Source organism: Carassius gibelio, chromosome A2, assembly GCF_023724105.1.
Source record: "Carassius gibelio isolate Cgi1373 ecotype wild population from Czech Republic chromosome A2, carGib1.2-hapl.c, whole genome shotgun sequence".
NCBI classification, from domain to species: domain Eukaryota; kingdom Metazoa; phylum Chordata; class Actinopteri; order Cypriniformes; family Cyprinidae; genus Carassius; species Carassius gibelio.
In genome coordinates this window covers 27,829,031-27,853,471 of record NC_068372.1, presented here as the reverse complement: position 1 = coordinate 27,853,471, position 24,441 = coordinate 27,829,031, and the positions used below count along the sequence as shown (strand labels likewise).

The following is a 24,441-nucleotide window of genomic DNA, read 5'->3' as shown; positions in this document are numbered from 1 at the left end:
GTCTGGCCTATCGTGGCTATTTATGTTCGGCAAATTGGGGCCTGTCCGCGTTTGCCTATCGTGGCTGTCTGCGTCTGGCCTATCGTGGCTATTTATGTTCGGCCTATCGGGCCCGTCCGTGTCTACCTATCGTGGCTATTTCTGTTGGTCTATCGAGGCCTGTCTGTGTCTGCCTATCGTGGCTATTTCTGTTGGTCTATCGAGGCCTGTCTGTGCCTGCCTATCGTGGCTATTTATGTTGGTCTATCGAGGCCTGTCTGTGCCTGCCTATCGTGGCTGTCTGTGTCTGGCCTACTGCGGCTATTTCTGTAAAAACTTACAAGAAGTTTAATCTAATGTCATTATACTGGTCATGCTCTCTTCTTTCTATATCTTCCAGGAACCTTAGGATTCACAACTGGTGGGTATACTTCATCTACTTTTTGGGGGGAAGGCTGGCCCCGTCTGGAGGTCTCATAATCCACCTAATTTTGGGGGTCGGCTGCGCCCCTGCCTTCGTCTTCAGGCAGGAAATGCAGATTCGCTACCCTCGGATTACGAACCATGGACGGGGCCTTCCGCCAAAGAAATGTATAATTGTGGTCGCTGAGCTGTCAATAAATGTATGCTTCGTACATCCTTCTATCTCCCGAGTCTTTCTGGTAGAACTATATTCTCACTAGGCATAGAAGCACAGCTAACGTTACTTGGGTGGAGTGGCTACTTGGGCGGAGTAATTAGCGCAGCACACGAGACGCCCTGTTGATGGTTCCGTAAACAAAACAAAAGTGACTAACTAGCTAGACGTGACTCGTGATCATGGCTGACTTTGAGGAATTGTCAGACTCAGAGAAATTTTACTGTGTATCAAACCAAGATCCAGAACCATATAGTTTTGAGCCAGAATACACAGACGAGGAGTTACAAACTTTGGAAGCTGTAAGACAAGATGCCGAACAGATTGATGTCAAAGGGAGAATCAGAACGAACACGGACTGGTGGTGTAAATGTGGAACATACCAACCTATGCCGACAGAAACCAAGTGCCTTTGTTGTAATGAATGGGACCGGGTGTTGCCATCAATGTCAAGACTTGATTACAATTAAAATATATGCGTCACTACCACGGAAGATTTCTCTGCCCTAATACACCCGGCAGTTGTCGTTTTTTTTTTTTTTTTTTCCATTGTGACAAGATCAACTGGATGAAACGCCCCATGCCGAGTGAACCTTATGGTCAGCTGTCCACCAAGTAAGTGATTTTGTTATAATGATCACAAGCAGTGTGTTCATTACAACAAAACAATAACAATAAACGGGATACACGGAGCCCCTATTCACATAATAGTGTCACTACTAAGGTTATATTACATTAGCATGGCACTGTTACAGTATGGCTAATGTTCCGTTATGTTTTGAGATGACTAACACTTACCACAGCAACAGGTGATCCAATTTGTCCTGTCTTTATTATCGATGGTGTAACAGAAATGACTCGAACCAGACAAATTAAAGAGTCGATCAGGGCTGTGTTTGAAACACGAGCCGAATTCCTCAGGAAGTCATAAAACATTCTGTGCCACAAGTCCCAAGCAAGCAAGATAACCAACCAACCAACGCTTTCACAGAACAGCTTTCAACATTAACACCACTAGAACAATTATTGACAATTTCAATTCGGAGAAGAGATTGTCAAATTTGTTGTTCGTAAGTGAGATGCAACGTCGGACATCACATGTAATCACATGTAAACCCATGAGAGTTAAACACTTCCTTAAACACTTCCCCCACCCAGCAGAGCCAGACTGATATTCCTATGGGGGGGATTTGAACCTCTGGTCTCCACATAAATATTTGTCAAGAGAATGGCAAAGAAACTGTCTTTTGTACATATATATGGACCAGAATGAACTCAAAAAGACTTCTAAATGAATCAGTCCATCGCTTCACTCCATATTCATTTATGTTTAGCCCACACATTCGACTATCATGTTATAATCACTTATTGTGTATGTCTTTTGATAACTATGGGATAGCTTAAGGATACATAGTCATGTCTAGTATCTATATAATTGAATCTGCTTGCTTGAAATTGTCCAGACAATCAATTATTTGTCAAATGTACCATATTCGTGTTATAGGAATCATGTCCAAAATTAGACCCTGCCAGAGCAGGAAAATTCGGACCACATGCTTGGTAAGATAAACATATGATTTATGATACCCCCGAGCCAAGACAATATCTGATTGGTCAAGACAACATTTGAGGTGTGGCAAACAGGCCAGTTTAAAAACTTAGGACACCATAAAATCTTGCTTTTAGTCTTTAGCTTTTAGTCTCTAGCTATGCTTCTGCTATTAGTCATGTCTGCTTTTAGTTTTAGCTTTTAGCTTTGCTTCTTAGCTTTAGCTTTTAGCCATGCTGTTTGTCATCACTGTTCTTTGAGCGCGGTTCCAGCGTGCTTCAGTCTGCACACCTGCTGCTACTTAACCACGATGAGAAGAAACACCACTTAGTCTCGTCAAACTTTATTTCTTTTCTTTTCCGTTTGAGAGTTTCGTGTTCTGAGTTAAGTTTTGTAACTTCGAGTTTCAACTTCAACCCGCAAACAACTCCGTCTTCAGCCAACGCCCAACCAGGGCTACCCAAGACGTCACTTCAGCGACTACTGAACTTCCAGCCAATGAGCGACATCGGGATACCCCTTTCAACGGGACTCCCTTTTCACAGGAGACGAAAGTGACCTCCAGACGATTCATTTAGTTGGATACAACTGCAAATTGTATTTAATTTATAGCTAAAATTAGCATAGGCAAGATATTAGCAAAATTTAACCTGGATTAAACCAGGTCATTTGAATCTCAGCTCAACATCATCGTAGTCTGTATCATCAGCTTGTTTGGCACTTAAGAGGTAAGAATTTAAGTTTACTCCACAGATTACAGGTTTTGTGGAAACATTTTTTATTGCAGTTAATTCGGTCAAATTTCAGCCTCAAAATGTTAGATTTCTCGGTTGCTATATGTAACATGGTAAAACCCTAAAAATATTGAACAGTGTTCTGGAATCATATGGATTATACAAGGACAAATAGAACATATATTAATAATTTTATTAAAGGAATAATCATTCTTAATGCACACCTGTTATGATCAAGGCCCTCGGATACATGCAATTACAGTAGACATTTAAATGAAAGCAATATATAGACTTCTGGTGGTTTATATGAAGCTAATTATAATCATAAAGTACTAAATATACATTTGAAAAATATTTCCATTTTAGGACATACACAAGCATCCCCACACAACACAGTCTCACTACCTACTCGTCAAATGTCTGACGCATGTGTTGCCCCACAAGGGGGTTTGTTATATTTCACCAAATTCCCTATATGCACGCATATTGGTGCTGCATGCATGTCCAATCTGCACCAAATCTAAAGTCAAATCTTTGGTCAAAACATGCATAAATTATAAGCAAAAAAAAAAAAAAAAACACACACACATTTCATATCACCTGACTTGTGCTCGGCCCCTAATAGCAATTGTTAAAATAATGTAACAAAAAAAAAAAAAAAACTTATTATCATATAATATAATATAAATGAATTATCAATTAATAAATCAATGAAAGGAGCATATAAATGTCTTAAGTGATAATTATAAATGAATATATAATTAAATGGAATCATAAAATATCTTACTATAAAAAGGAATGTTAGACATTGCAAGAAAGTCTCTGTAGGACTCAAATGAAACCTATTAGTCAGACTGTATAAAACAATAACTGTATGAAATTTCAAATCATGAGTTGGGTATTTGTTGCCAACAGTAAAATCTTACTTTAGTAAGTACAAAAGCAAAGATGTGAAAATATATATATATTTGAAACAAGGTCATTTTGGGCATTTAAATTTCATATTTACGTTGAAAATGAATTATAAACCTAAATCTATAAAATAAGGGGAAACAAAACACACAATGATGTATCTTGGTTTAATATCCTTCAGACCAATCAAATATCAGCCTGAACAGTATCATTAAAAAGTATCATTAAAGCGTTAGTTTACCCCAAAATGACAATTCTGTCATTAATTACTCACTCTAATGTCGTTCCAAACCCTTCTGTCATCTTTGGAACACAAATGAAGGTATTTTTGATTAAATCAGAGAGCTCTCTGACTATAGGCTGAGGGTGAACCAGATAAGGATAAAAGCAGCCAAATCTATTAACTACAGACATCATAAACCTGACTTTCTAGACAAGAACCAGACATGTTATGTAGGCTAGTAAAATATGTTTAAAGTAACTGAATTTGTATTTAATGTGTTTGTAATTGAATTAAAACTAGAAATTGATCATTATAAAGGCCTAACTTTTCCTTCCCATGGTTATTCAAACGGTGAATAAATGATGTACAGAGATGACATTATCACTAACTTTGATCTATCACACTCTAAAAAACAAACCAAAGTATCATTATAATCACTGAAACTGTACACACTAAGAAATGAATCCCTTACTTACATTGTACGCACATCTGTGCTTTGTTTATTATGATGAGGAAGGTCTTATGGGTTTGGAACAACACAAGGGTGAGAAATTAATGATAGAATTTCCATTTTGGGATGAACTAACCCTTTAAGCACTAAACAATATTTTAGTACGACATAATCTGTTTCAGGTTTAAATATTAGATTATTTACTTCAGTAAATTTGAGGAGGCAAACCTGTTTTATTCTTGCAGCAACAGTAAAGGACCAAACCAGCAAGAACTATCACTCCCAAAACAACACACACAATAATGAGCACAGTCATGGAAGATTAACCATGGGAGAGTGGGAATCGTCTGTCATTATCTGGAAAGTAAAAAAGAAGAACTGTAACAACCTGTTTATTCGTAGTAAATTACTTAATAAAAATTTAGAAAATGCTGTTTCCAGTGTCTAAACCAAGAACAGAGATTTGAGTTGTGAGATAAAGATTAGTTATTGATGTTGAAACAGATATTTACCTTCACAGAGCTGTGTAATGTTTATTCTGTCTTCTTTCCAGCTGACAGGGTTGCTGTGGTTACAGATGATGGATTCCTCCCTGCAGTCCAGGATGAGAGTGTTGATCTGTGATGTCACTTCCTGTGGAGAGCATCTGTTGTTCTGATAGCTAGAGTCAATCTTGAGCTCATGAGTTCTGCATGTGAAGTTCACAGTACAGGAGTCACTGCTGAAAAGGTTTGAGATCACAGTCAGCACAGGAGCCTCCACAGCGTCTGAAACACACATTTACTCCAAGATCACCATCACAATCATATCAGTGGTGCAGTAGACATTCACATCTAAACACAACACACATCATAAACATTCAGGTATATTATATGAGCAATTTTTTATTTTTCAGTATTTGCAGTATAGCAGACAAAATCCTACAATAAAGACAATGTACCACAAGCTGGTTTAAATTTGCAAATTGTAAAAAAATAAATGAAAAATGTACAACAATTATGCTAATGAATTTTCTGCTATGCAGAAACACATGAAATCTCACAAAGAAACGAGACTCACCTATAACAGATACTCTGTATGTAACAATGTTCTTGTTTGATTCTCCACTTGTTCTTGCTGTGTAGAGTCCACTGTCTGTCTTCTGAATGTTCTTCAGTGTCAGAGAGAAGGTTTTATCATTTAAATCCACTCTGTCATTGTAGAGTCTAACTCTTTTAGTTTCACTTGTATATGTAACTATATTCTCTGATTTATCATTACTCCAGAATAAAAGATCAAACTCTGGTAGTTCTTGTGTCTGTATTTCCAGCTGAACCGAATCTCCCGTCTGAACAAACACAGAGATCTCAGCACTGGACCCTGAGGAGAGAGAAACACACAGTTCAGAACATTTTACACCTCCATCTCACTTCAGTTCATGTTAAGTAGACATGTTGAATAAATTGAATAAGATCTAAAGGAGACTAAATGTTTACAAACATTATTAAAGATAAAACACTAGAAAACCTTGGAGGAAAAGTCTTAAATGTATTAAAAATGTACTTGAAATTCACACACTATATCTACAGCACAATTTTACTCCTAACATACTTGAAGTGTATTAAATTGTATTAAATAGAATTTAAATATATTTTTGAAAAGTATTCTATAAGTATGTTGATAATAGATATAAGATAGTTACGCTTTATGATAAAACACAAGTACTGTATACTTTTTGTGACATTTAAGTGTATTTACAGAAAACATACATATTTCAATTTTAGAGTATCTTATGTTTACTTTGTATGAGAACGTAGTAAAATTATTCTTTTAGTAGGTTTAAAGTAGGTATCTTATTTATAACCTGTAATGTAGACCTACTGCAATATATTTTAAATATTAATGTAGTGCACATGTGCTTCACCCTGCTTTTTAAAAGGTAGATATCATGAACATTTTTCACTGTTACACTGTTACACTGAACTGAATAAAACAGGTACAAAATGATCCATGCATTCTTTTTTATTCAGCAGTTAATAAAGAAATGCGGTTCTGTAGTGGACACTTCAGATGTGAGGCAGTGGACAGTTACAAATGCTGTTGCTGCCTGACAAAGATTAGTTATTGATGTTGAAACAGATATTTACCTTCACAGAGCTGTGTAATGTTTATTCTGTCTTCTTTCCAGCTGACAGGGTTGCTGTGGTTACAGATGATGGACTCCTCACTGCAGAACAGGATGAGAGTGTTGATCTGTGATGTCACTTCCTGTGGAGAGCATCTGTTGTTCTGATAGCTAGAGTCAATCTTGAGCTCATGAGTTCTGCATGTGAAGTTCACAGTACAGGAGTCACTGCTGAAAAGGTTTGAGATCACAGTCAGCACAGGAGCCTCCACAGCGTCTGAAACACACATTTACTCCAAGATCACCATCACATTCACAGTTTCACAGCCTAGTGATTTTAAAAAGGTTTAAACATTTATTTTGTTAAATAAAGACTTTATACTGCTTTATACTGTACATTAAAATCTAAGCACAATGCAAAGTACGCACATGATTCAAAAACATTTCTTTAACCATGTTATTTATCCGCATTCTCTGTGTGAAAGGTTAAAATCGCTGGGAGAAGGAGTCCAACTTTTGTTTTTTGCTTTAATTGAAGTTACAGAAATACCTGATTAATTTGTAATAAAAATTTGCCACAAGCTGGCTTAAATATTTAAAATCTCACAAAGAAACGAGACTCGCCTATAACAGATACTCTGTATGTAACAATGTTCTTGTTTGATTCTCCACTTGTTCTTGCTGTGTAGAGTCCACTGTCTGTCTTCTGAATGTTCTTCAGTGTCAGAGAGAAGGTTTTAGCATTTAAATCCACTCTGTCCTTGTAGGAAGAGTGAAGTTTAACTCTTTTAGTTTCACTTGTATATCTAACTATATTCTCTGATTTATCATTACTCCAGGATAAAAGATCAAACTCTGGTAGTTGTTGTGTCTGTATTTCCAGCTGAACTGAATCTCCCGTCTGAACAAACACAGAGATTTCAGCACTGAACCCTGAGGAGAGAGAAACACACAGTTCAGAACATTTTACACCTCCATCTCACTTCAGTTCATGTTAAGTAGACATGTTGAATAAATTGAATAAGATCTAAAGGAGACTAAATGTTTACAAACATTATTAAAGATAAAACACTAGAAAACCTTGGAGGAAAAGTCTTAAATGTATTAAAAATGTACTTGAAATTCACACACTATATCTACAGCACAATTTTAATCCTAACATACTTGAAGTGTATTAAATTGTATTAAATAGAATTTAAATATATTTTTGAAAAGTATTCTATAAGTATGTTGATAATAGATATAAGATAGTTACGCTTTATGGTAAAACACAAGTACTGTATACTTTTTGTGACATTTAAGTGTATTTACAGCAAGGGCGTAACTTTGGGTCTACCATTGGGGGGGTTAAACTCGCGGCATATGAATAATTTTCTTGTGTAAAAGGTAACATGCTAATTTACATTACAGATTATTTAAAATATGATACTATCTTTCTTGCTGGCAAATGAAATTAATAAAGAAAATGAACAAAAGTATTCATTCTGAATATTTCATATTATTTTAATCTGAATGATGTTATGATATTGAGGGGGTTATATTAGTTGGATCTGATTTTTGGGGGGTCATGACCCCCGTAACCCCCCTGCAAATTACGCGCATGATTTACAGAAAACATACATATTTCAGTTTTAGAGTATCTTATGTTTACTTTGTATGAGAACGTAGTAAAATAATTATTTTAGTAGGTTTAAAGTAGGTATCTTATTTATAACCTGTAATGTAGACCTACTGCAATATATTTTAAATATTTATGTAGTGCACATGTGCTTCACCCTGCTTTTTAAAAGGTAGATATCATGAACATTTTTCACTGTTACACTGTTACACTGAACTGAATAAAACAGTTACAAAATGATCCATGCATTCTTTTTTATTCAGCAGTTAATAAAGAAATGCGGTTCTGTAGTGGACACTTCAGATGTGAGGCAGTGGACAGTTACAAATGCTGTTGCTGCCTGACAAAGATTAGTTATTGATGTTGAAACAGATATTTACCTTCACAGAGCTGTGTAATGTTTATTCTGTCTTCTTTCCAGCTGACAGGGTTGCTGTGGTTACAGATGATGGATTCCTCCCTGCAGTCCAGGATGAGAGTGTTGATCTGTGATGTCACTTCCTGTGGAGAGCATCTGTTGTTCTGATAGCTAGAGTCAATCTTGAGCTCATGAGTTCTGCATGTGAAGTTCACAGTACAGGAGTCACTGCTGGACCGGTTTGAGTTCACAGTCAGGACAGGAGCCTCCACAGCGTCTGAAACACATTTATTTTAAGATCACCATCACATTCACAGTTTCACAGCCTAGTGATTTTAAAAAGGTTTAAACATTTATTTTGTTAAATAAAGACTTTATACTGCTTTATACTGTACATTAAAATCTAAGCACAATGCAAAGTACGCACATGATTCAAAAACATTTCTTTAACCATGTTATTTATCCGCATTCTCTGTGTGAAAGGTTAAAATCGCTGGGAGAAGGAGTCCAACTTTTGTTTTTTTGCTTTAATTGAAGTTACAGAAATACCTGATTAATTTGTAATAAAAATTTGCCACAAGCTGGCTTAAATATTTAAAATCTCACAAAGAAACGAGACTCACCTATAACAGATACTCTGTATGTAACAATGTTCTTGTTTGATTCTCCACTTGTTCTTGCTGTGTAGAGTCCACTGTCTATCTTCTGAATGTTCTTCAGTGTCAGAGAGAAGGTTTTAGCATTTAAATCCACTCTGTCCTTGTAGGAAGAGTGAAGTTTAACTCTTTTAGTTTCACTTGTATATCTAACTATACTCTCTGATTTATCATTACTCCATGATAAATCATCAAACTCTGGTAGTTCTTGTGTCTGTATTTCCAGTTGAACAGAATCTCCCGTCTGAACAAACACAGAGATCTCAGCACTGAACCCTGAGGAGAGAGAAACACACAGTTCAGAACATTTTACACCTCCATCTCACTGCAGTTCATGTTAAGTAGACATGTTGAATAAATTGAATAAGATCTAAAGGAGACTAAATGTTTACAAACATTATTAAAGATAAAACACTAGAAAACCTTGGAGGAAAAGTCTTAAATGTATTAAAAATGTACTTGAAATTCACACACTATATCTACAGCACAATTTTAATCCTAACATACTTGAAGTGTATTAAATTGTATTAAATAGAATTTAAATATATTTTTGAAAAGTATTCTATAAGTATGTTGATAATAGATATAAGATAGTTACGCTTTATGGTAAAACACAAGTACTGTATACTTTTTGTGACATTTAAGTGTATTTACAGAAAACATACATATTTCAATTTTAGAGTATCTTATGTTTACTTTGTATGAGAACATAGTAAAATTATTATTTTAGTAGGTTTAAAGTAGGTATCTTATTTATAACCTGTAATGTAGACCTACTGCAATATATTTTAAATATTTATGTAATGCACATGTGCTTCACCCTGCTTTTTAAAAGGTAGATATCATGAACATTTTTCACTGTTACACTGTTACACTGAACTGAATAAAACAGTTACAAAAGGATTCTTTTTTTATTCAGCAGTTAATAAAGAAATGCGGTTCTGTAGTGGACACTTCAGATGTGAGGCAGTGGACAGTTACAAATGCTGTTGCTGCCTGACAAAATAAAAAAAGACCTCTCTGGACATACATACCCCATCTTTTGGAGGTCTGTAAATAAGTAAACAGTTGCAGAGACACATCAGAAACCCTTCTAAAACATCCAATTATTTGTAATTTATTAATCTTCTTTTCCTTTTCTTCTTTTATTATTATCTTCTGAGAAATCCTTGCCTTGCCCCAACTGTTACACAATGATCCTGCTGTGCTGGACTGTGTATGATAAATGATGTAAGTCTGAGTTTGTTGCATGTGTGTATACATATAAAATGTGCGTGTGTGTTCACTGCTCTGTGTGTGTGCACTTTGGATGGGTTAAATGCAGAGCACGAATTCTGAGTATGGGTCACCATACTTGGCTGAATGTCACTTCACTTCACTTAGAGTTTTTCTTTTACTATTTGAGCAAATGAGAATGCAAAAAATATATATATTTGTAGTACTCTCCCATTCACTGTTCTCGAAGTTTACCCAACTATGATGACTTCCGCTGCTAAGAAACTTGGAAAAGGTTTATTAAACTACATACAGCTACCTTGAGACCTATCAATTTCTTAAAATGTCCTGCGTGAATTTTCCCAATCAGTGACGTCCATGTAGAACAGGAAAGAAAATGTTACTATTGACTGCATTGTACATCAAATTTTCTTAAAATTTGTAATTTAATTTATTTATTTCAATTGTATTATTTTTTTTAGGTACATGAAATGTATTTGAGTAGAAAATGTACTTAATGTACAAAGATATTTGAGTCACATTTATTTGTTTACAGTTTTGTCAAGGTGTAAATGTTTTATTTTTTGTTTATAACAATTAACACTGATCTTTCCATGAAATCGATTGTGATGGATATTGTTGCTGTTTATCAATAAACTAAGTTTTATATGCATTTTCTTTAGTTTTTAACTTTATTTTATTATTATAAAAATTGGGGGGGGGGGGGGGTAAATATTAAAGAACTGGAATTAGGAAATCGTTCCTCGAAGAACCCAAGGTGGTTCCTGCCAATTCTTAATAAAAGGGTTCCTCAGAGAACCAGCCCTTGCTCTACAGAGGGTTCCTCCGGTGTGACAAAGTGAAGAACCACAAAAGGTGACTCCAGGAACCTTTAGTTTTTACAGTGATGATTGCATAAACGAAGTTAGCTTGCAGTGCTTCTATTAAAATTGGTTCTAAAATAATGTGAGCTCATTTTGTGGAAGGAATCCAGCGAACTTCGCCTCGATCGCGAGCTGTAAGAGCCCTCATCTGTTTTCAATGACCTCGCGTCACTTCATGTCATCTAAAAACTACAAAAAGACAGTACAACTAAAGTGCATTTCTTGTTTTTACCTGGGAATGACAAATCATAGTATAACAAAATTTTGATTATTGTTCAAACACTTGAATTCGTTTTTACCTGTGTTAGACATAAGGAGAAGAATGAAGGATCCAAGTAGATCTACTTCCATTGTAGCAAAAATCAAGACAGATGATGTTGTGTTCTTGAAAAAGGAAGTTGAATATATCTGTGCAGTGACACTCGAGTAAATGTCCCACCGCAAACAGCTCAGTTCAGTGTCCGTTTGCAATAGTCAAGAAACACTGTTTCACTCTGACTATTTCTCTCAGTTTCACTTTCGGTTTCACAAAGATTTGTGTCAGAGGAAAAGCTTCTTCTGCGGCCAGCAGTAATAAATCACGTTATCTGAATTATGAAATCATTTGTAATGAGACTTAAATTAGACTTAAACAGATCACAAGTAGCCTACATCTGTGAAACTGAAAGATAACGTCATAAATTCATCTGGTTATCGTGACTTTGTCAGCTCCTGCTGGTAGATGTTGAAACTACACTATCTGACTGAATAAATCAACAAAATGAGTTGATGCCTTTCAAAGAAACAAGAGAACAATGTAGTCGAGATGGTATGAATTCTTCAGGTATCACAGTCACAGAGGTCATAAGAGAACGAGTTTATTGTAAAGTATTATAAAATATAACCTGTAATTAACAAGGGGAGAGGTTTTTTAATACTACATTTAAATTTTCTTATTCAAGAAAATCCTGGCCAAGAAACCCAATTTCAAATAGCATAAAAACACAATGTGCATGACTACATTCCAGAATCATTCTGCAGTAACTGACTGAAGAGTGCCTGTACATTTCCAACAAGAGTCATTGAGTCAGCTGGTTAGATTCAGACTCGAAGCTCTGTTTGTGAGTCCAGTTAACTCAGTTCAGTCTGAGCTTCAGCGGTCATGAGCAAATGAAGCTATTACTGTCCTACTGTACAGTAGGTGACAGTGGTCCATGTATCTCCTGTCATCTTCTGGGTCAGGGTCTGACGAGAAATAAAATAAATCATCACAGACTGTCATGTGAAACAGTGTAAATATTCAGTATTGAGTTTGACATGACATGTATTATCTGACATCTGCAGGAATGGAGATGAACAGTCATTTGATCTCACCTCAACATCATCGTAGTCTGTATCTTCAGCCTGTTTGACACCTGAGAGGTCAGAATATAAGTTTACTTTCAAATTACAGCTTGAAACACGTTTGATTGCATTTGATTCTGTCAGATAGACTCAAAAAGGTGAGATTTTTCGCATGTTTTCTCATTGTATTTGTCGCCAACAACTAAGATTTAGTGCAGTCAGAACACAAGCAAAGATTTTTTTTAAACTGATTTCAAAACAAGATAATTTTGTGCCTTTAGGGAAATAGCAAGGAGTCTACTAAAGAAATTGTTTTAGGTACAAATACGAGATCAGTTTTTCAGTATTAATAAGATGGACATACCTTTTGTATTTTTGTAGTAACAGTAAAAAACCAAACCAGCAAGAACTATCACTCCCACAACAACACACACAATAATGTGCACAATAATGGAAGATAAATCGTAAATTGTCGTCATTTGTCGTCTTTCATTCTCTGGAAAGTAAAATATGAAGAACTGCAATAATTAGTCTATTTATATTTTACATTAGTCATATAACAAATATCTTAAAAAATCATTAGAGAAAATGGTGCTTGCAGTGTGTAAATTAAAAACAGAGATTTGAGTTGTGAGATAAAGACTAGTTGTTGAAACAGATATTTACCTTCACAGAGCTGTGTAATGATTATTCTGTCTTCTTTCCAGCTGACAGGGTTGCTGTGGTTACAGATGATGGACTCCTCACTGCAGAACAGGATGAGAGTGTTGATCTGTGATGTCACTTCCTGTGGAGAGCACCTGTTGTTCTGATAGCTAGAGTCAATCTTGAGCTCATGAGTTCTGCATGTGAAGTTCACAGTACAGGAGTCACTGCTGAACCGGCTTGAGTTCACAGTCAGAGCTGGAGCTTCCACAGCGTCTGAAACACACATTTACTCCAAGATCACCATCACAATCATATTCACATTCACATTCAAAATATTTCTTTAACCATGTTATTGTTCCGCATTCTCTGTGTGAAAGGTTAAAATCGCCGGGAGAAGGAGTCCAACTTTTGTTTTTGCTTTAATTGAAGTTACAGAAATACCTGATTCATTCGAAATAAAAAAAATTGCCACAAGCTGTCTGAAGTATTTATAATCTCACAAAGAAATGAGACTCACCTATAACAGATACTCTGTATGTAACAATATTGTTGTCTGATTCTCCACGTGTTTGTGCTGTGTAGAGTCCACTGTCTGTCTTCTGAATGTTCTTCAGTGTCAGAGAGAAGGTTTTAGCATTGAAATCCACTCTGTCCTTGTAGGAAAAGTGTAGTCTTACTTCTTTAGTTTTATCAAAATATTTAACTATATTAAAGTTTTTTTCTTTTTTCCATGATAAATCATCAAACTCTGGTAGTTCTTGTGTCTGTATTTCCAGCTGAACAGAATCTCCCGACTGAACAAACACAGAGATCTCAGCACTGAATCCTGAGGAGAGAGAAACACAGTTCAGAACATTTTACACCTCCATCTCACTTCAGTTCAAGTTAAGCAGACATGTTGAATAAGATGTTGAATAAATTGAATAAGATCTCAAGTAGATTAAATGTTATGGCTTTTTTACAATCATCATTAAAAATAAAACACTAGAAAATCTTGGAAAAGTACTCTTAAATGTATTAAAAATGTATTTGATATTCACACACTAGATCTACAGCACAATTTTTAGTCTTGTTCTCTTTTTGAAGGCCAAACAAAGTAGTTTCACTTTCACAATCGCATCATATGGCCCCTTTCAGCTTATTTCATTATGGAAATAAAAACATCCAATTATTTGTAATTTATTAATCTTCTTTTCCTTTTCTTCTTTTATTATTATCTTCTGAGAAATCCTCGCCTTGCCCCAACTGTTACACAATGATCCTGCTGTGCTGGACTGTGTATGATAAATGAGGTAAGTCTGAGTTTGTTGCATGTGTGTATACATATAAAATGTGCGTGTGTGTTCACTGCTCTGTGTGTGTGCACTTCGGATGGGTTAAATGCAGAGCACGAATTCTGAGTATGGGTCACCATACTTGGCTGAATGTCACTTCATTTCACTTAGAGTTTTTCTTTTACTATTTGAGCAAATGAGAATGCAAAAAAATATATATTTGTAGTACTCTCCCATTCACTATTCTCAAAGTTTAGCCAACTATGATGACTTCCGCTGCTAAGAAACTTGGAAAAGGTTTATTAAACTACATACAGCTATCTTGAGACCTATCAATTTCTTAAAATGTCCTGTGTGAATTTTCCCAATCAGTGACTTCCATGTAGAACAGGAAAGAAAATGTTACTATTGACTGCATTGTACATTTTTACATTAAAATTTGTAATTGAATTTATTTATTTCAGTTGTTTTTTAGGTACATGAAATGTATTTGAGTAGAAAATGTATTTAATGTACAAAGATATTTGAGTCACATTTATTTGTTTACAGTTTTGTCAAGGTGTAAATGTTTTATTTTTTGTTTATAACAATTAACACTGATCTTTCGATGAATGGGATTGTGATAGATATTGTTGCTGTTTATCAATAAACGAAGTTTTATATGCATTTTCTTTAGTTTTTCACTTTATTTTATTATTATTAAAATGGAGGAGGGGGTAAATATTAACGAACTGGAATTAGGAAATGGAGGGTTCCTCCGGTGTGGCAAAGTGAAGAACCACAAAAGGTGTCTCCAGGAACCTTTAGTTTTTACATTGATGATTGCATAAACGAAGTAAGCTTGCAGTGCTACTATTAAAATACTGGGTGTTCGTTATAAAATAATGTGTGCTCATTTTGTGGAAGAAATCCAGCGAACTTCACCTCGATCGCGAGCTGTAAGAGCCCTCATCTGTTTTCAATGACCTCGCGTCACTTCATGTCATCTAAAAACTACAAAAAGACAGTAGGCCTACAACTAAAGTGCATCTTTTGTTTTTACCTAGGAATGACCAATCATAGTATAACAAAATTTTGATTATTGTTCAAACATTTGAATTCGTTTTTACCTGTGTTAGACATAAGGAGAAGAATGAAGGATCCAAGTAGATCTACTTCCATTGTAGCAAAAATCAAGACAGATGATGTTGTGTTCTTGAAAAAGGAAGTTGAATATATCTGTGCAGTGACACTCGAGTAAATGTCCCACCGCAAACAGCTCAGTGAAGTGTCCGTTTGCAATAGTCAAGAAACACTGTTTCACTCTGACTAAGATTTCTCTCAGTTTCACTTTCGGTTTCACAAAGATTTGTGTCAGAGGAAAAGCTTCTTCTGCGGCCAGCAGTAATAAATCACCTTATCTGAATTATGAAATCATTTCTAATTAGACTTAAATTAGACTTAGATCACAAGTAGCCTACATCTGTGAAACTGACAGCTATAACGTCATAAATTCATCTGGTTAGTGTGACTTTGTCAGCTCCTGCTGGTAGATGTTGAAACTACACTATCTGACTGAATTAAATGAGTTGATACCTTTTAAAGAAACAAGAGAACAATGTAGTCGAGATGGCATGAATTCTTCAGGTATCACAGAGCTCATTAGAGAACGAGTTTATTGTAAAGTATTATAAAACATAACCTGTAATTAACAAGGGGAGAGGTTTTTTAATACTACATTTACATTTTCTTATTCATTTAAATCCTAGCCAAGAAACCCAAGTTCAAATAGCATAAAAAGACAATGTGCACATGACTACATTCCAGAATCATTCTGCAGTAACTGACTGAAGAGTGCCTGTACATTTCCAACAAGCGTCATTGAGTCAGCTGGTTCAGACTCGAAGCTCTGTTTGTGAGTCCAGTTAATCATCAGAGTGTTTTTAACTCAGTTCAGTCTGAGCTTCAGCGGTCATGAGCAGATGAAGCTACAACCCCTGGCAAAAAGTATGGAATCACCCCTCTCAGAAGATGTTCATTCAAAGGTTTAATTGTGTAGAGAAAAAACCAATATAAATAAATAAGTGTATATAAATAGTATAAAACTCTTAAAAAAACAACAAAGAAAGATAACTTGAGTCAATTACAAGTGTTTTTACAGATCAAACAGAGGAAAAAAATATGGAATCACACAAATCTGAGGAAAATTATATGGAATCACCAAATAAAAACACTACTAGTACTTTGTTGCACCACCTCTGGCTTTTATAACAGCTTGAATTCTCTGAGGCATGTATTTAACTAATGACAAACAGTATACTTCATCAATCTGTCTCCAGCTTTGTCTTATTGCAGTTGCCAGATCAGCTTTGCAGGTTGGAGCCTTGTCGTGGACCATTTTCTTTAATTTCCACCACAGATTTTCAATTGGATTGAGGTCCGGACTATTTGCAGGCCATGCCATTGACATTATATGTCTTTCCTGTAGAAATGTTTTCACAGATTTTGCCCTATGGCACGATGCATTATCATCCTGAAAAAGAATGCTACCATCACCAAACATCCTTTCAATTGATGGAATAAGAAAAGTGTCCAAAATCTCAACATAAACTTGTGCATTTATAGAAGATGTAATGACTGTCATCTCTCCCATACCTTTACCTGACATACAACCCCATATCATTAATGATTGTGGAAATTTGCATGTTTTCTTCAGGCAGTTGTCTTTATAAATTTCATTGGAACGGCACCAAAAAAAAGTTCCAGCATCATCACCCTGCCCAATGCAGATTCGTGATTCATCACTGAATATAACTCTCATCCAGTCATCCACAGTCCAAGATTGTCTTTCTTTAGCCCACTGAAACCTTGTTGTTTTTTTTCTGTTTAGATGTTAATGATGGTTTTCGTTTGGCTTTTCTGTATGTTAATCCCATTTCTTTTAGGCGATTTCTTACAGTCCGGTCACATACATGAACTCCACTTTCTGCCCATTTGTTCCTCATTTGTTTTGTTGTGCATTTTCTGTTTTCAAGGCACATTGCTTTAAGTTTTCTGTCTTGGCGCTTTGATGTCTTTCTTGGTCTACCAGTACGCTTCCCTTTTACAACCTTTCCATTTGATTTGTACTTGGTCCAGATTTTAGACACAGCTGACTGGGAACAACCAACATTTTTGCAACATTCCGTGAAGATTTACCTTCTTTGAGAAGTTTGATAATCCTCTCCTTTGTTTCAACTGACATCTCTCGTGTTGGAGCCATGAGTTATGTCTATCATCTTGGTTCAACACATCACTAATGTGTGCAAGCACTCTTTTTTAACTGCAGACTAATTAGCAGTTGTATGTAACACATCAGATACAGGTGTTTGTTTTAGAAATGCAAAGTGCATGGTGATTCCATATAATTTTCCTCAGATTTGTGTGATTCCATATTTTTTTCCTCTGTTTGATCTGTAAACACACTTGTAATTGACTAAAGAAATCTTTCTTTGTTGTTTTTTTAAGTGTTTTATACAGCCAGAATATTGTTTTGTTGAGTGAAAACTGTTTTGTGGCATATATGTGCTTGGTTTTTTCTCTACACAATTAAACATTTGAAATTTTGAATGAACATCTGAGAGGGGTGATTCCATACTTTTTGACATTTGGTTGTATTACTGTCCTACTGTACAGTAGGTGACGGTGGTCCATGTATCTCCTGTCATCTTCTGGGTCAGAGTCTGAAGAGAAATAAAATAAACCATCACAGACTGTCATGTGAAACACAGTAAATATTCAGTATTGAGTTTGACATCACATGTATTATCTGCAGGAATGGAGATGAACAGTCATTTGATCTCACCTCAACATCATCGTAGTCTGTATCTTCAGCCTGTTTGACACCTGAGAGGTCAGAATATAAGTTTACTTTCAGATTACAGCTTGTGTGGAAATGTTTGTTTGCATTTGATTCTGTCAGATTTAAGACTCAAAAAGGTGAGTTTTTTTCATGTTTTCTCACTGTATTTGTCGGCAACAACTAAGATTTAGTGCAGTCAGAACACAAGCAAAGATTTTTTTTTAATCTCTTTCAGAACAAGATAATTTTGTGCATTTAGAGAAATAGCAAGGAGTCTACTAAAGAAAAGCCTACTAAAGAAACTGTTTTAGGTAGAAATACGAGATCAGTTTTTCTGTATTAATAAGATGGACATACCTTTTATATTTTTGCAGTAACAATAAAGGACCAAACCAGCAAACACTATCACTCCCACAACAACACACACAATAATGAGCACAGTCATGGAAGATGAAGCATAGGAGAGTGGGAATCTTCTTTCATTATCTGGAAAGTAAAAGAGGAAGAACCATAAAAATCTGTTTATTCGTAATAAATGACTTAATAAAAATTTAGAAAATGCAGCTTGCAGTGTGTAAACTCAGAACAGAGATTTGAGTTGTGAGATAAAGATTAGTTATTGATGTTGAAACAGATATTTACCTTCACAGAGCTGTGTGACGTTTATTCTGTCTTCTTTCCAGCTGACAGGGTTGCTGTGGTTACAGATGATGGACTCCTCACTGCAGAACAGGATGAGAGTGTTGATCTGTGATGTCACTTCCTCTCGTAAGCAGCTGTTGTTCTGATAGCTAGAGTCAATCTTGAGCTCATGAGTTCTGCATCTGAAGTTCACAGTACAGGAGTCACTGCTGGACCGGTTTGAGATCACAGTCAGGACAGGAGCCTCCACAGCGTCTGAAACACATTTACTCCAAGATCACCATCACATTCACAGTTTCACAGCCTAGTGATTTTAAAAAGGTTTAAACATTTATTTTGTTAAATAAAGACTTTATACTGCTTTATACTGTACATTAAAATCTAAGCACAATGCAAAGTACGCACATGATTCAGAAACATTTCTTTAACCATGTTATTTATCCGCATTCTCTGTGTGAAAGGTTAAAATCGCTGGGAGAAGGAGTCCAACTTTTGTTTTTTGCTTTAATTGAAGTTACAGAAATACCTGATTAATTTGTAATAAACATTTTCCACAAGCTGGCTTAAATATTTAAAATCTCACAAAGAAACGAGACTCACCTATAACAGATACTCTGTATGTAACAATATTCTTGTTTGATTCTCCACTTGTTTTTGCTGTGTAGAGTCCACTGTCTGTCTTCTGTGTGTTCTTCAGTGTCAGAGAGAAGGTTTTATCATTTAAATCCACTCTGTCCTTGTAGAGTCTAACTCTTTTAGTTTCACTTGTATATGTAACTATACTCTCTGATTTATCATTACTCCAGGATAAAAGATCAAACTCTGGTAGTTCTTGTGTCTGTATTTCCAGCTGAACAGAATCTCCCGTCTGAACAAACACAGAGATCTCAGCACTGGACCCTGAGGAGAGAGAAACACACAGTTCAGAACATTTTACACCTCCATCTCACTCCGTCTCATTGTCTCACATTCAGTGACATAAATCATAAGTATCATTATCTTAGCAATGCGTTAAGGCTATACTCACAGTAAAATAAATGTCCTTGGTCAAAGGCAATGCATACATACATGTCACACATTGGTTTATCATTGTTGTTATTGTTAGACAACAACCTACATTTTTATTGTCCACTGGCAGCCATTCTGAAAAAGTAAAATGTGTGTTTGCTGATTTCTGGCACTATATGACACTCCAGACGACATTAAAAATAAACAGCACATGTATATACTGTAAATGTACTACTGTAAATGTACATTACGAGGGGTGAGGACCAGAAGGTCGTAAGTGACATTTCACCAACTTTTTTGGAGGGCCAAAACAAAAATTTACCATAGTTTGATCTGACTTTGTGTACTGATTTTAATAATAATTTGTACACACATGTATTATTGAACACTATTTTAACATTAATATTATTATTATTATTATAATATTATTATTTTATTTCTTTTTTTTAAAGTCACATGCACCTTCCCAGACAGCAAGCAGTTTCGGCCCAGAACCGGCCCACATCTGGCCCGCATGGATTTCATGCTTGCTGCTTACTGTCTGGGATTTTTGGCACCAATTTCATTCCATTTCATGTATAAAAACATGGGTGCATCTGATGAGAAAATTAATAAAGCCTTATAACAATCCATTGTGGTGAAATAAAATATCACACAGTTAATTTGAATTTGATTATTTTATTAGAATAGTTATCCCAGCCAAAATGAAAATTTGAAATACATACATTTCATGCAAAGTTTACTACAAGTACATTTGAATATATATATATATATATATATATATATATATATATATATATATATATATATATATATATATTATATTATTATATTATATATATATATATATATATATATATATATATATATATATATATATATATATATATATATATATATATATTTTACATATTAATAAACTGGTATACTTAAAGTCTGCAAAATTTTATATAACTTAATGGACTTTAATTGTAAGAAAGTAGTTCTGAACTATATTTGATTGTGTTGAAAGTGGAAACTACTGCAAGTATAGTTTAAGTAAATGCACTTTAAATATCTAAATATTATTCAAAGATCATACAATCCTCATCAATAGTGACATTAAATCTAATTTGAGGCTTTTTACAAAATGGCAAAGTGAGCCAAATCCTGTGGGGTAAATTGAGTCAACATTTTAATTACCCCACCATAAGGCACTGTAGTTAAGTTAAACCTCTAAATTATAAACTGGTATTTTAATGTGATATTACTGATTTAGTTAATCCTATATACATATTTTGTAGTTTATTTGATAGGGACAGTGTTCACCAAATCAGTCTCTGATAAGAACCAGAAAATGCTTTTCATAGAATTATAATCAGATATATCTTTCCACCTGTAGTCTCTAATGGCCAACAAACTCTCTGTTTAGTCTGATTTTAGGAAGGCTACAACTTTAGTGCTCAACATATTGTTTCAGAAATGCAAACAATAAATATTCAAATGTAAACTTATCATGGTTATGTTGTTCATGAAAATAAATATCACTGTTTGAATAAGGAAATTATTAAGTAAGTTTTTTAATTATTATTTATTTCATATAGGTTTTAAACAGATTTGGTTAGATGGTCATTTTACACCCAGATGGTGCATCTCACCCACTGACTCAACTTGGGTCAACTTACCCCAAACCCTGGGCAAACTTTTTTAAAATAAGAAACCATATTTTTAGAACCCTTTGTCATACATTCTGATCCTTTAAAATGGTAGGAATACTTTTATAAGTATTTACAAGACAAGTGATTATAGTAGGAAATATACTTAATGACAAGAATTAAATTGTGACAAACTGCTAAAGATTGTCTTGCTCGCTTGCTGCAGATTTGTATTCATGTTTGTAATGTTGAACCACCTCTAGCAGCCTACCTTCACTCCTTCTCTCTGTAGCTACTGTATGTCTTCTTTTTTGCGAAGGCTTTTTTTTTTTTTTTGGTCTACAAAGTGTGCCAACAACAGCGAATTTTGTGTTATTTATATTAGATCTGATCGGGTACAATAATTTGATTCTAGACATTCTAATTAAAGACCATGGATATTTTGTTGTTATCAATTTTAAAAAGAGCAAATCATTACCAACAGAAATATAAAAGCGAACTATCAAATTACTAATACAGCGAATCAGACATCAAACTAAAATGTGGATTTTATGCAACTGTAACTGTGCTCTCCACTCCAGAGAGCAGAACACACACACACACACACACACACAGATTGTGAGAAATGCTGCAGAGCGGGCAGTAAAACACGGAGCGGGAACAGAACGTTTTGAGCTGGGGTTGATGGGGGATTGGTGAGGGGCAACTCAGCCGATGAGGGCAAAGTGTGCAGTGGCTCTAACCACCAGGCCACTCCCCGTGCACGACCCTGTCTATAGCTATAGAAGCATTTTGTGCTTTAACTCCCAAACAGTGTTTTAAGAAACTAGTCAGATAAACATTTTTGTCTTCTATTCCTAATGTAACAGAGATTATTCTTTACAATTTAAAACATGTGGTCTCTCTAGAACATGAGACAAGGAATCAATGCATGGATATAAAATATATGTTTCTGTGATATGTGATTCATATATAACAAAAATAACTAATAATTATAATATTTAAAAATAAGATCCCCTTGATGAGATGTAGAACTATGGCAAACTAAATATAATTGCTTTTACAAACATCACACATAAACCACTAGAAAATAACAAAACATAGATAGAAGAGATAGAAATTGTAATTATTGTATACATTCAATAACTGAGTTTATTACCTGTGTTTGAGATAAGGAGAAGGATGAAGGACACAAACAAGTGATGTACTGCCATCGTAGCAAACATCAAGATGGCTGATGGTGTATTCTTAAAACAGGAAGTTGAATATGTGTGCAATTACCCTCGAGGAGCCTCTTTATAACTCTCCCACCACAAACACACCAGGTAGCCTAATAATCAATTACTAAATACTTAATATACATTTTAATCTTCCCAAAAGAGAACATTCTCAAACATCCACACATGGGAGGTTTTTATATTTAGATAACTTTACTGCACAGTGCACACACACACACACAGACCATTGTGTAATGACTGTTGCTAAGGATGAAACAAATGAAAACAGAAGTCAGGAAAGATCAGTCGTGTCACCACACTCACTAACACTCTGTGGTTTGAAGTGCTGCAGTCAAACACTATTTTGCAGACATCAGCAAGTAATATATTTAGAGTATGGAGGGATTTCTCTCAAAAGAATTACAATTAAAATTATGATGAAAAAAGTGATCATCTTCCTGCACAGAGTTCTTTTGCAGCCAGCAACGCGCAGTAATGAAGTACATGCAATCTGAATTATGTAATCATATTTAGACTAAAGGACATTATAAAATGCACATAACCCTATATAAAATTACATCTCTGTGTGAATACTGAAAAAAAGTGAACAGACAGATAAAGGTACTTACACTGAAGACAATAACAAGTTTCAAATAACAAGAAAAAAAAAACAGAAAAGAAAATAAAAAATAAAAATTGAAAGGGACTGAATGTGGTGTAAATTGGAAAAAGGGTTTGACAATAAAAACAGGAAAAAAAATTCAAACATAAAATTTCATTTTTGTTCTTAGACGATTTAATCACCGTGAGGTATTGTTCACATTTTTTCATGCAAAGGTAATGTGGAATTTGACAAGCAACTGAATCAGACTCATTATGGTGAAATCTGTAGAAGTGGGACACCAGCTAAAAGGGGACAAATAAGCTTTCTTTAAAAGAAATGATAATAAAGGGTGCTGTTAAAATGATGCAATAACAGTATTTAATTTGAATATCAACATTTGATTGGTCAAATGTAAATCATATGGGTGTGTACCGCTCACATGCTGGAAAGTCTCAGAAAGCATAGTTTAAGTCTATGTTAAAATTTATAAGATTTAAATTCCAATACAAACAGTATTTCAATCTACAATATAAATGACATTACTTGTATTACATGTGTTCATGTGATTATTCAATTTTATGCAATGATGTGAACTTTATTTTATTCATTTTTTTTTTAAATATCAAGTTTTGTTACTGTACCAGTTTACCTTAAAATGTTAAATTGGTACAGTTGCATTCAGCTAAAGTGGGAAATCCTATATATTAAAAGATAATTAATTGCTTAAAGTGATAAATTGTTTTGTTTTACAGAAAATGCCACCTATTGTCGTTGTTTTTGTACCTCTGTTGGAGTGTTTTAATCTTTACGTTTGTACTTTTGTTGGAGTGCTTTAATAATTCTTTACATTAATGCTTCTGTTGGTGAAGTGTTTTAAATCCATAAACAGTAAGTGTTTATGAGTTTACGCTCAATAGCCCAATCCTCTATGTTTATTTTTATAAAGTTATT

The 24,441-nt window shown here is 34.7% G+C and overlaps 1 protein-coding gene across 1 annotated transcript; it reads right to left on the bottom strand.

The window, feature by feature from the left end:
• Window positions 1-2,798: 2,798 nt before the first annotated feature.
• LOC127935946 (uncharacterized) lies at window positions 2,799-22,927 on the bottom strand. Its single transcript, XM_052534159.1, has 10 exons — window positions 22,829-22,927; window positions 19,628-19,927; window positions 19,028-19,282; window positions 9,189-9,497; window positions 8,588-8,842; window positions 7,214-7,522; window positions 6,612-6,866; window positions 5,545-5,844; window positions 4,998-5,252; window positions 2,799-4,842 (listed from the first exon to the last, which is right to left on the bottom strand). The coding sequence occupies exons 1-10, from the start codon at window positions 22,893-22,895 to the stop codon at window positions 4,808-4,810; spliced, it is 2,340 nt and encodes a 779-aa protein (XP_052390119.1). The 5' UTR covers window positions 22,896-22,927; the 3' UTR covers window positions 2,799-4,807.
• Window positions 22,928-24,441: the final 1,514 nt, after the last annotated feature.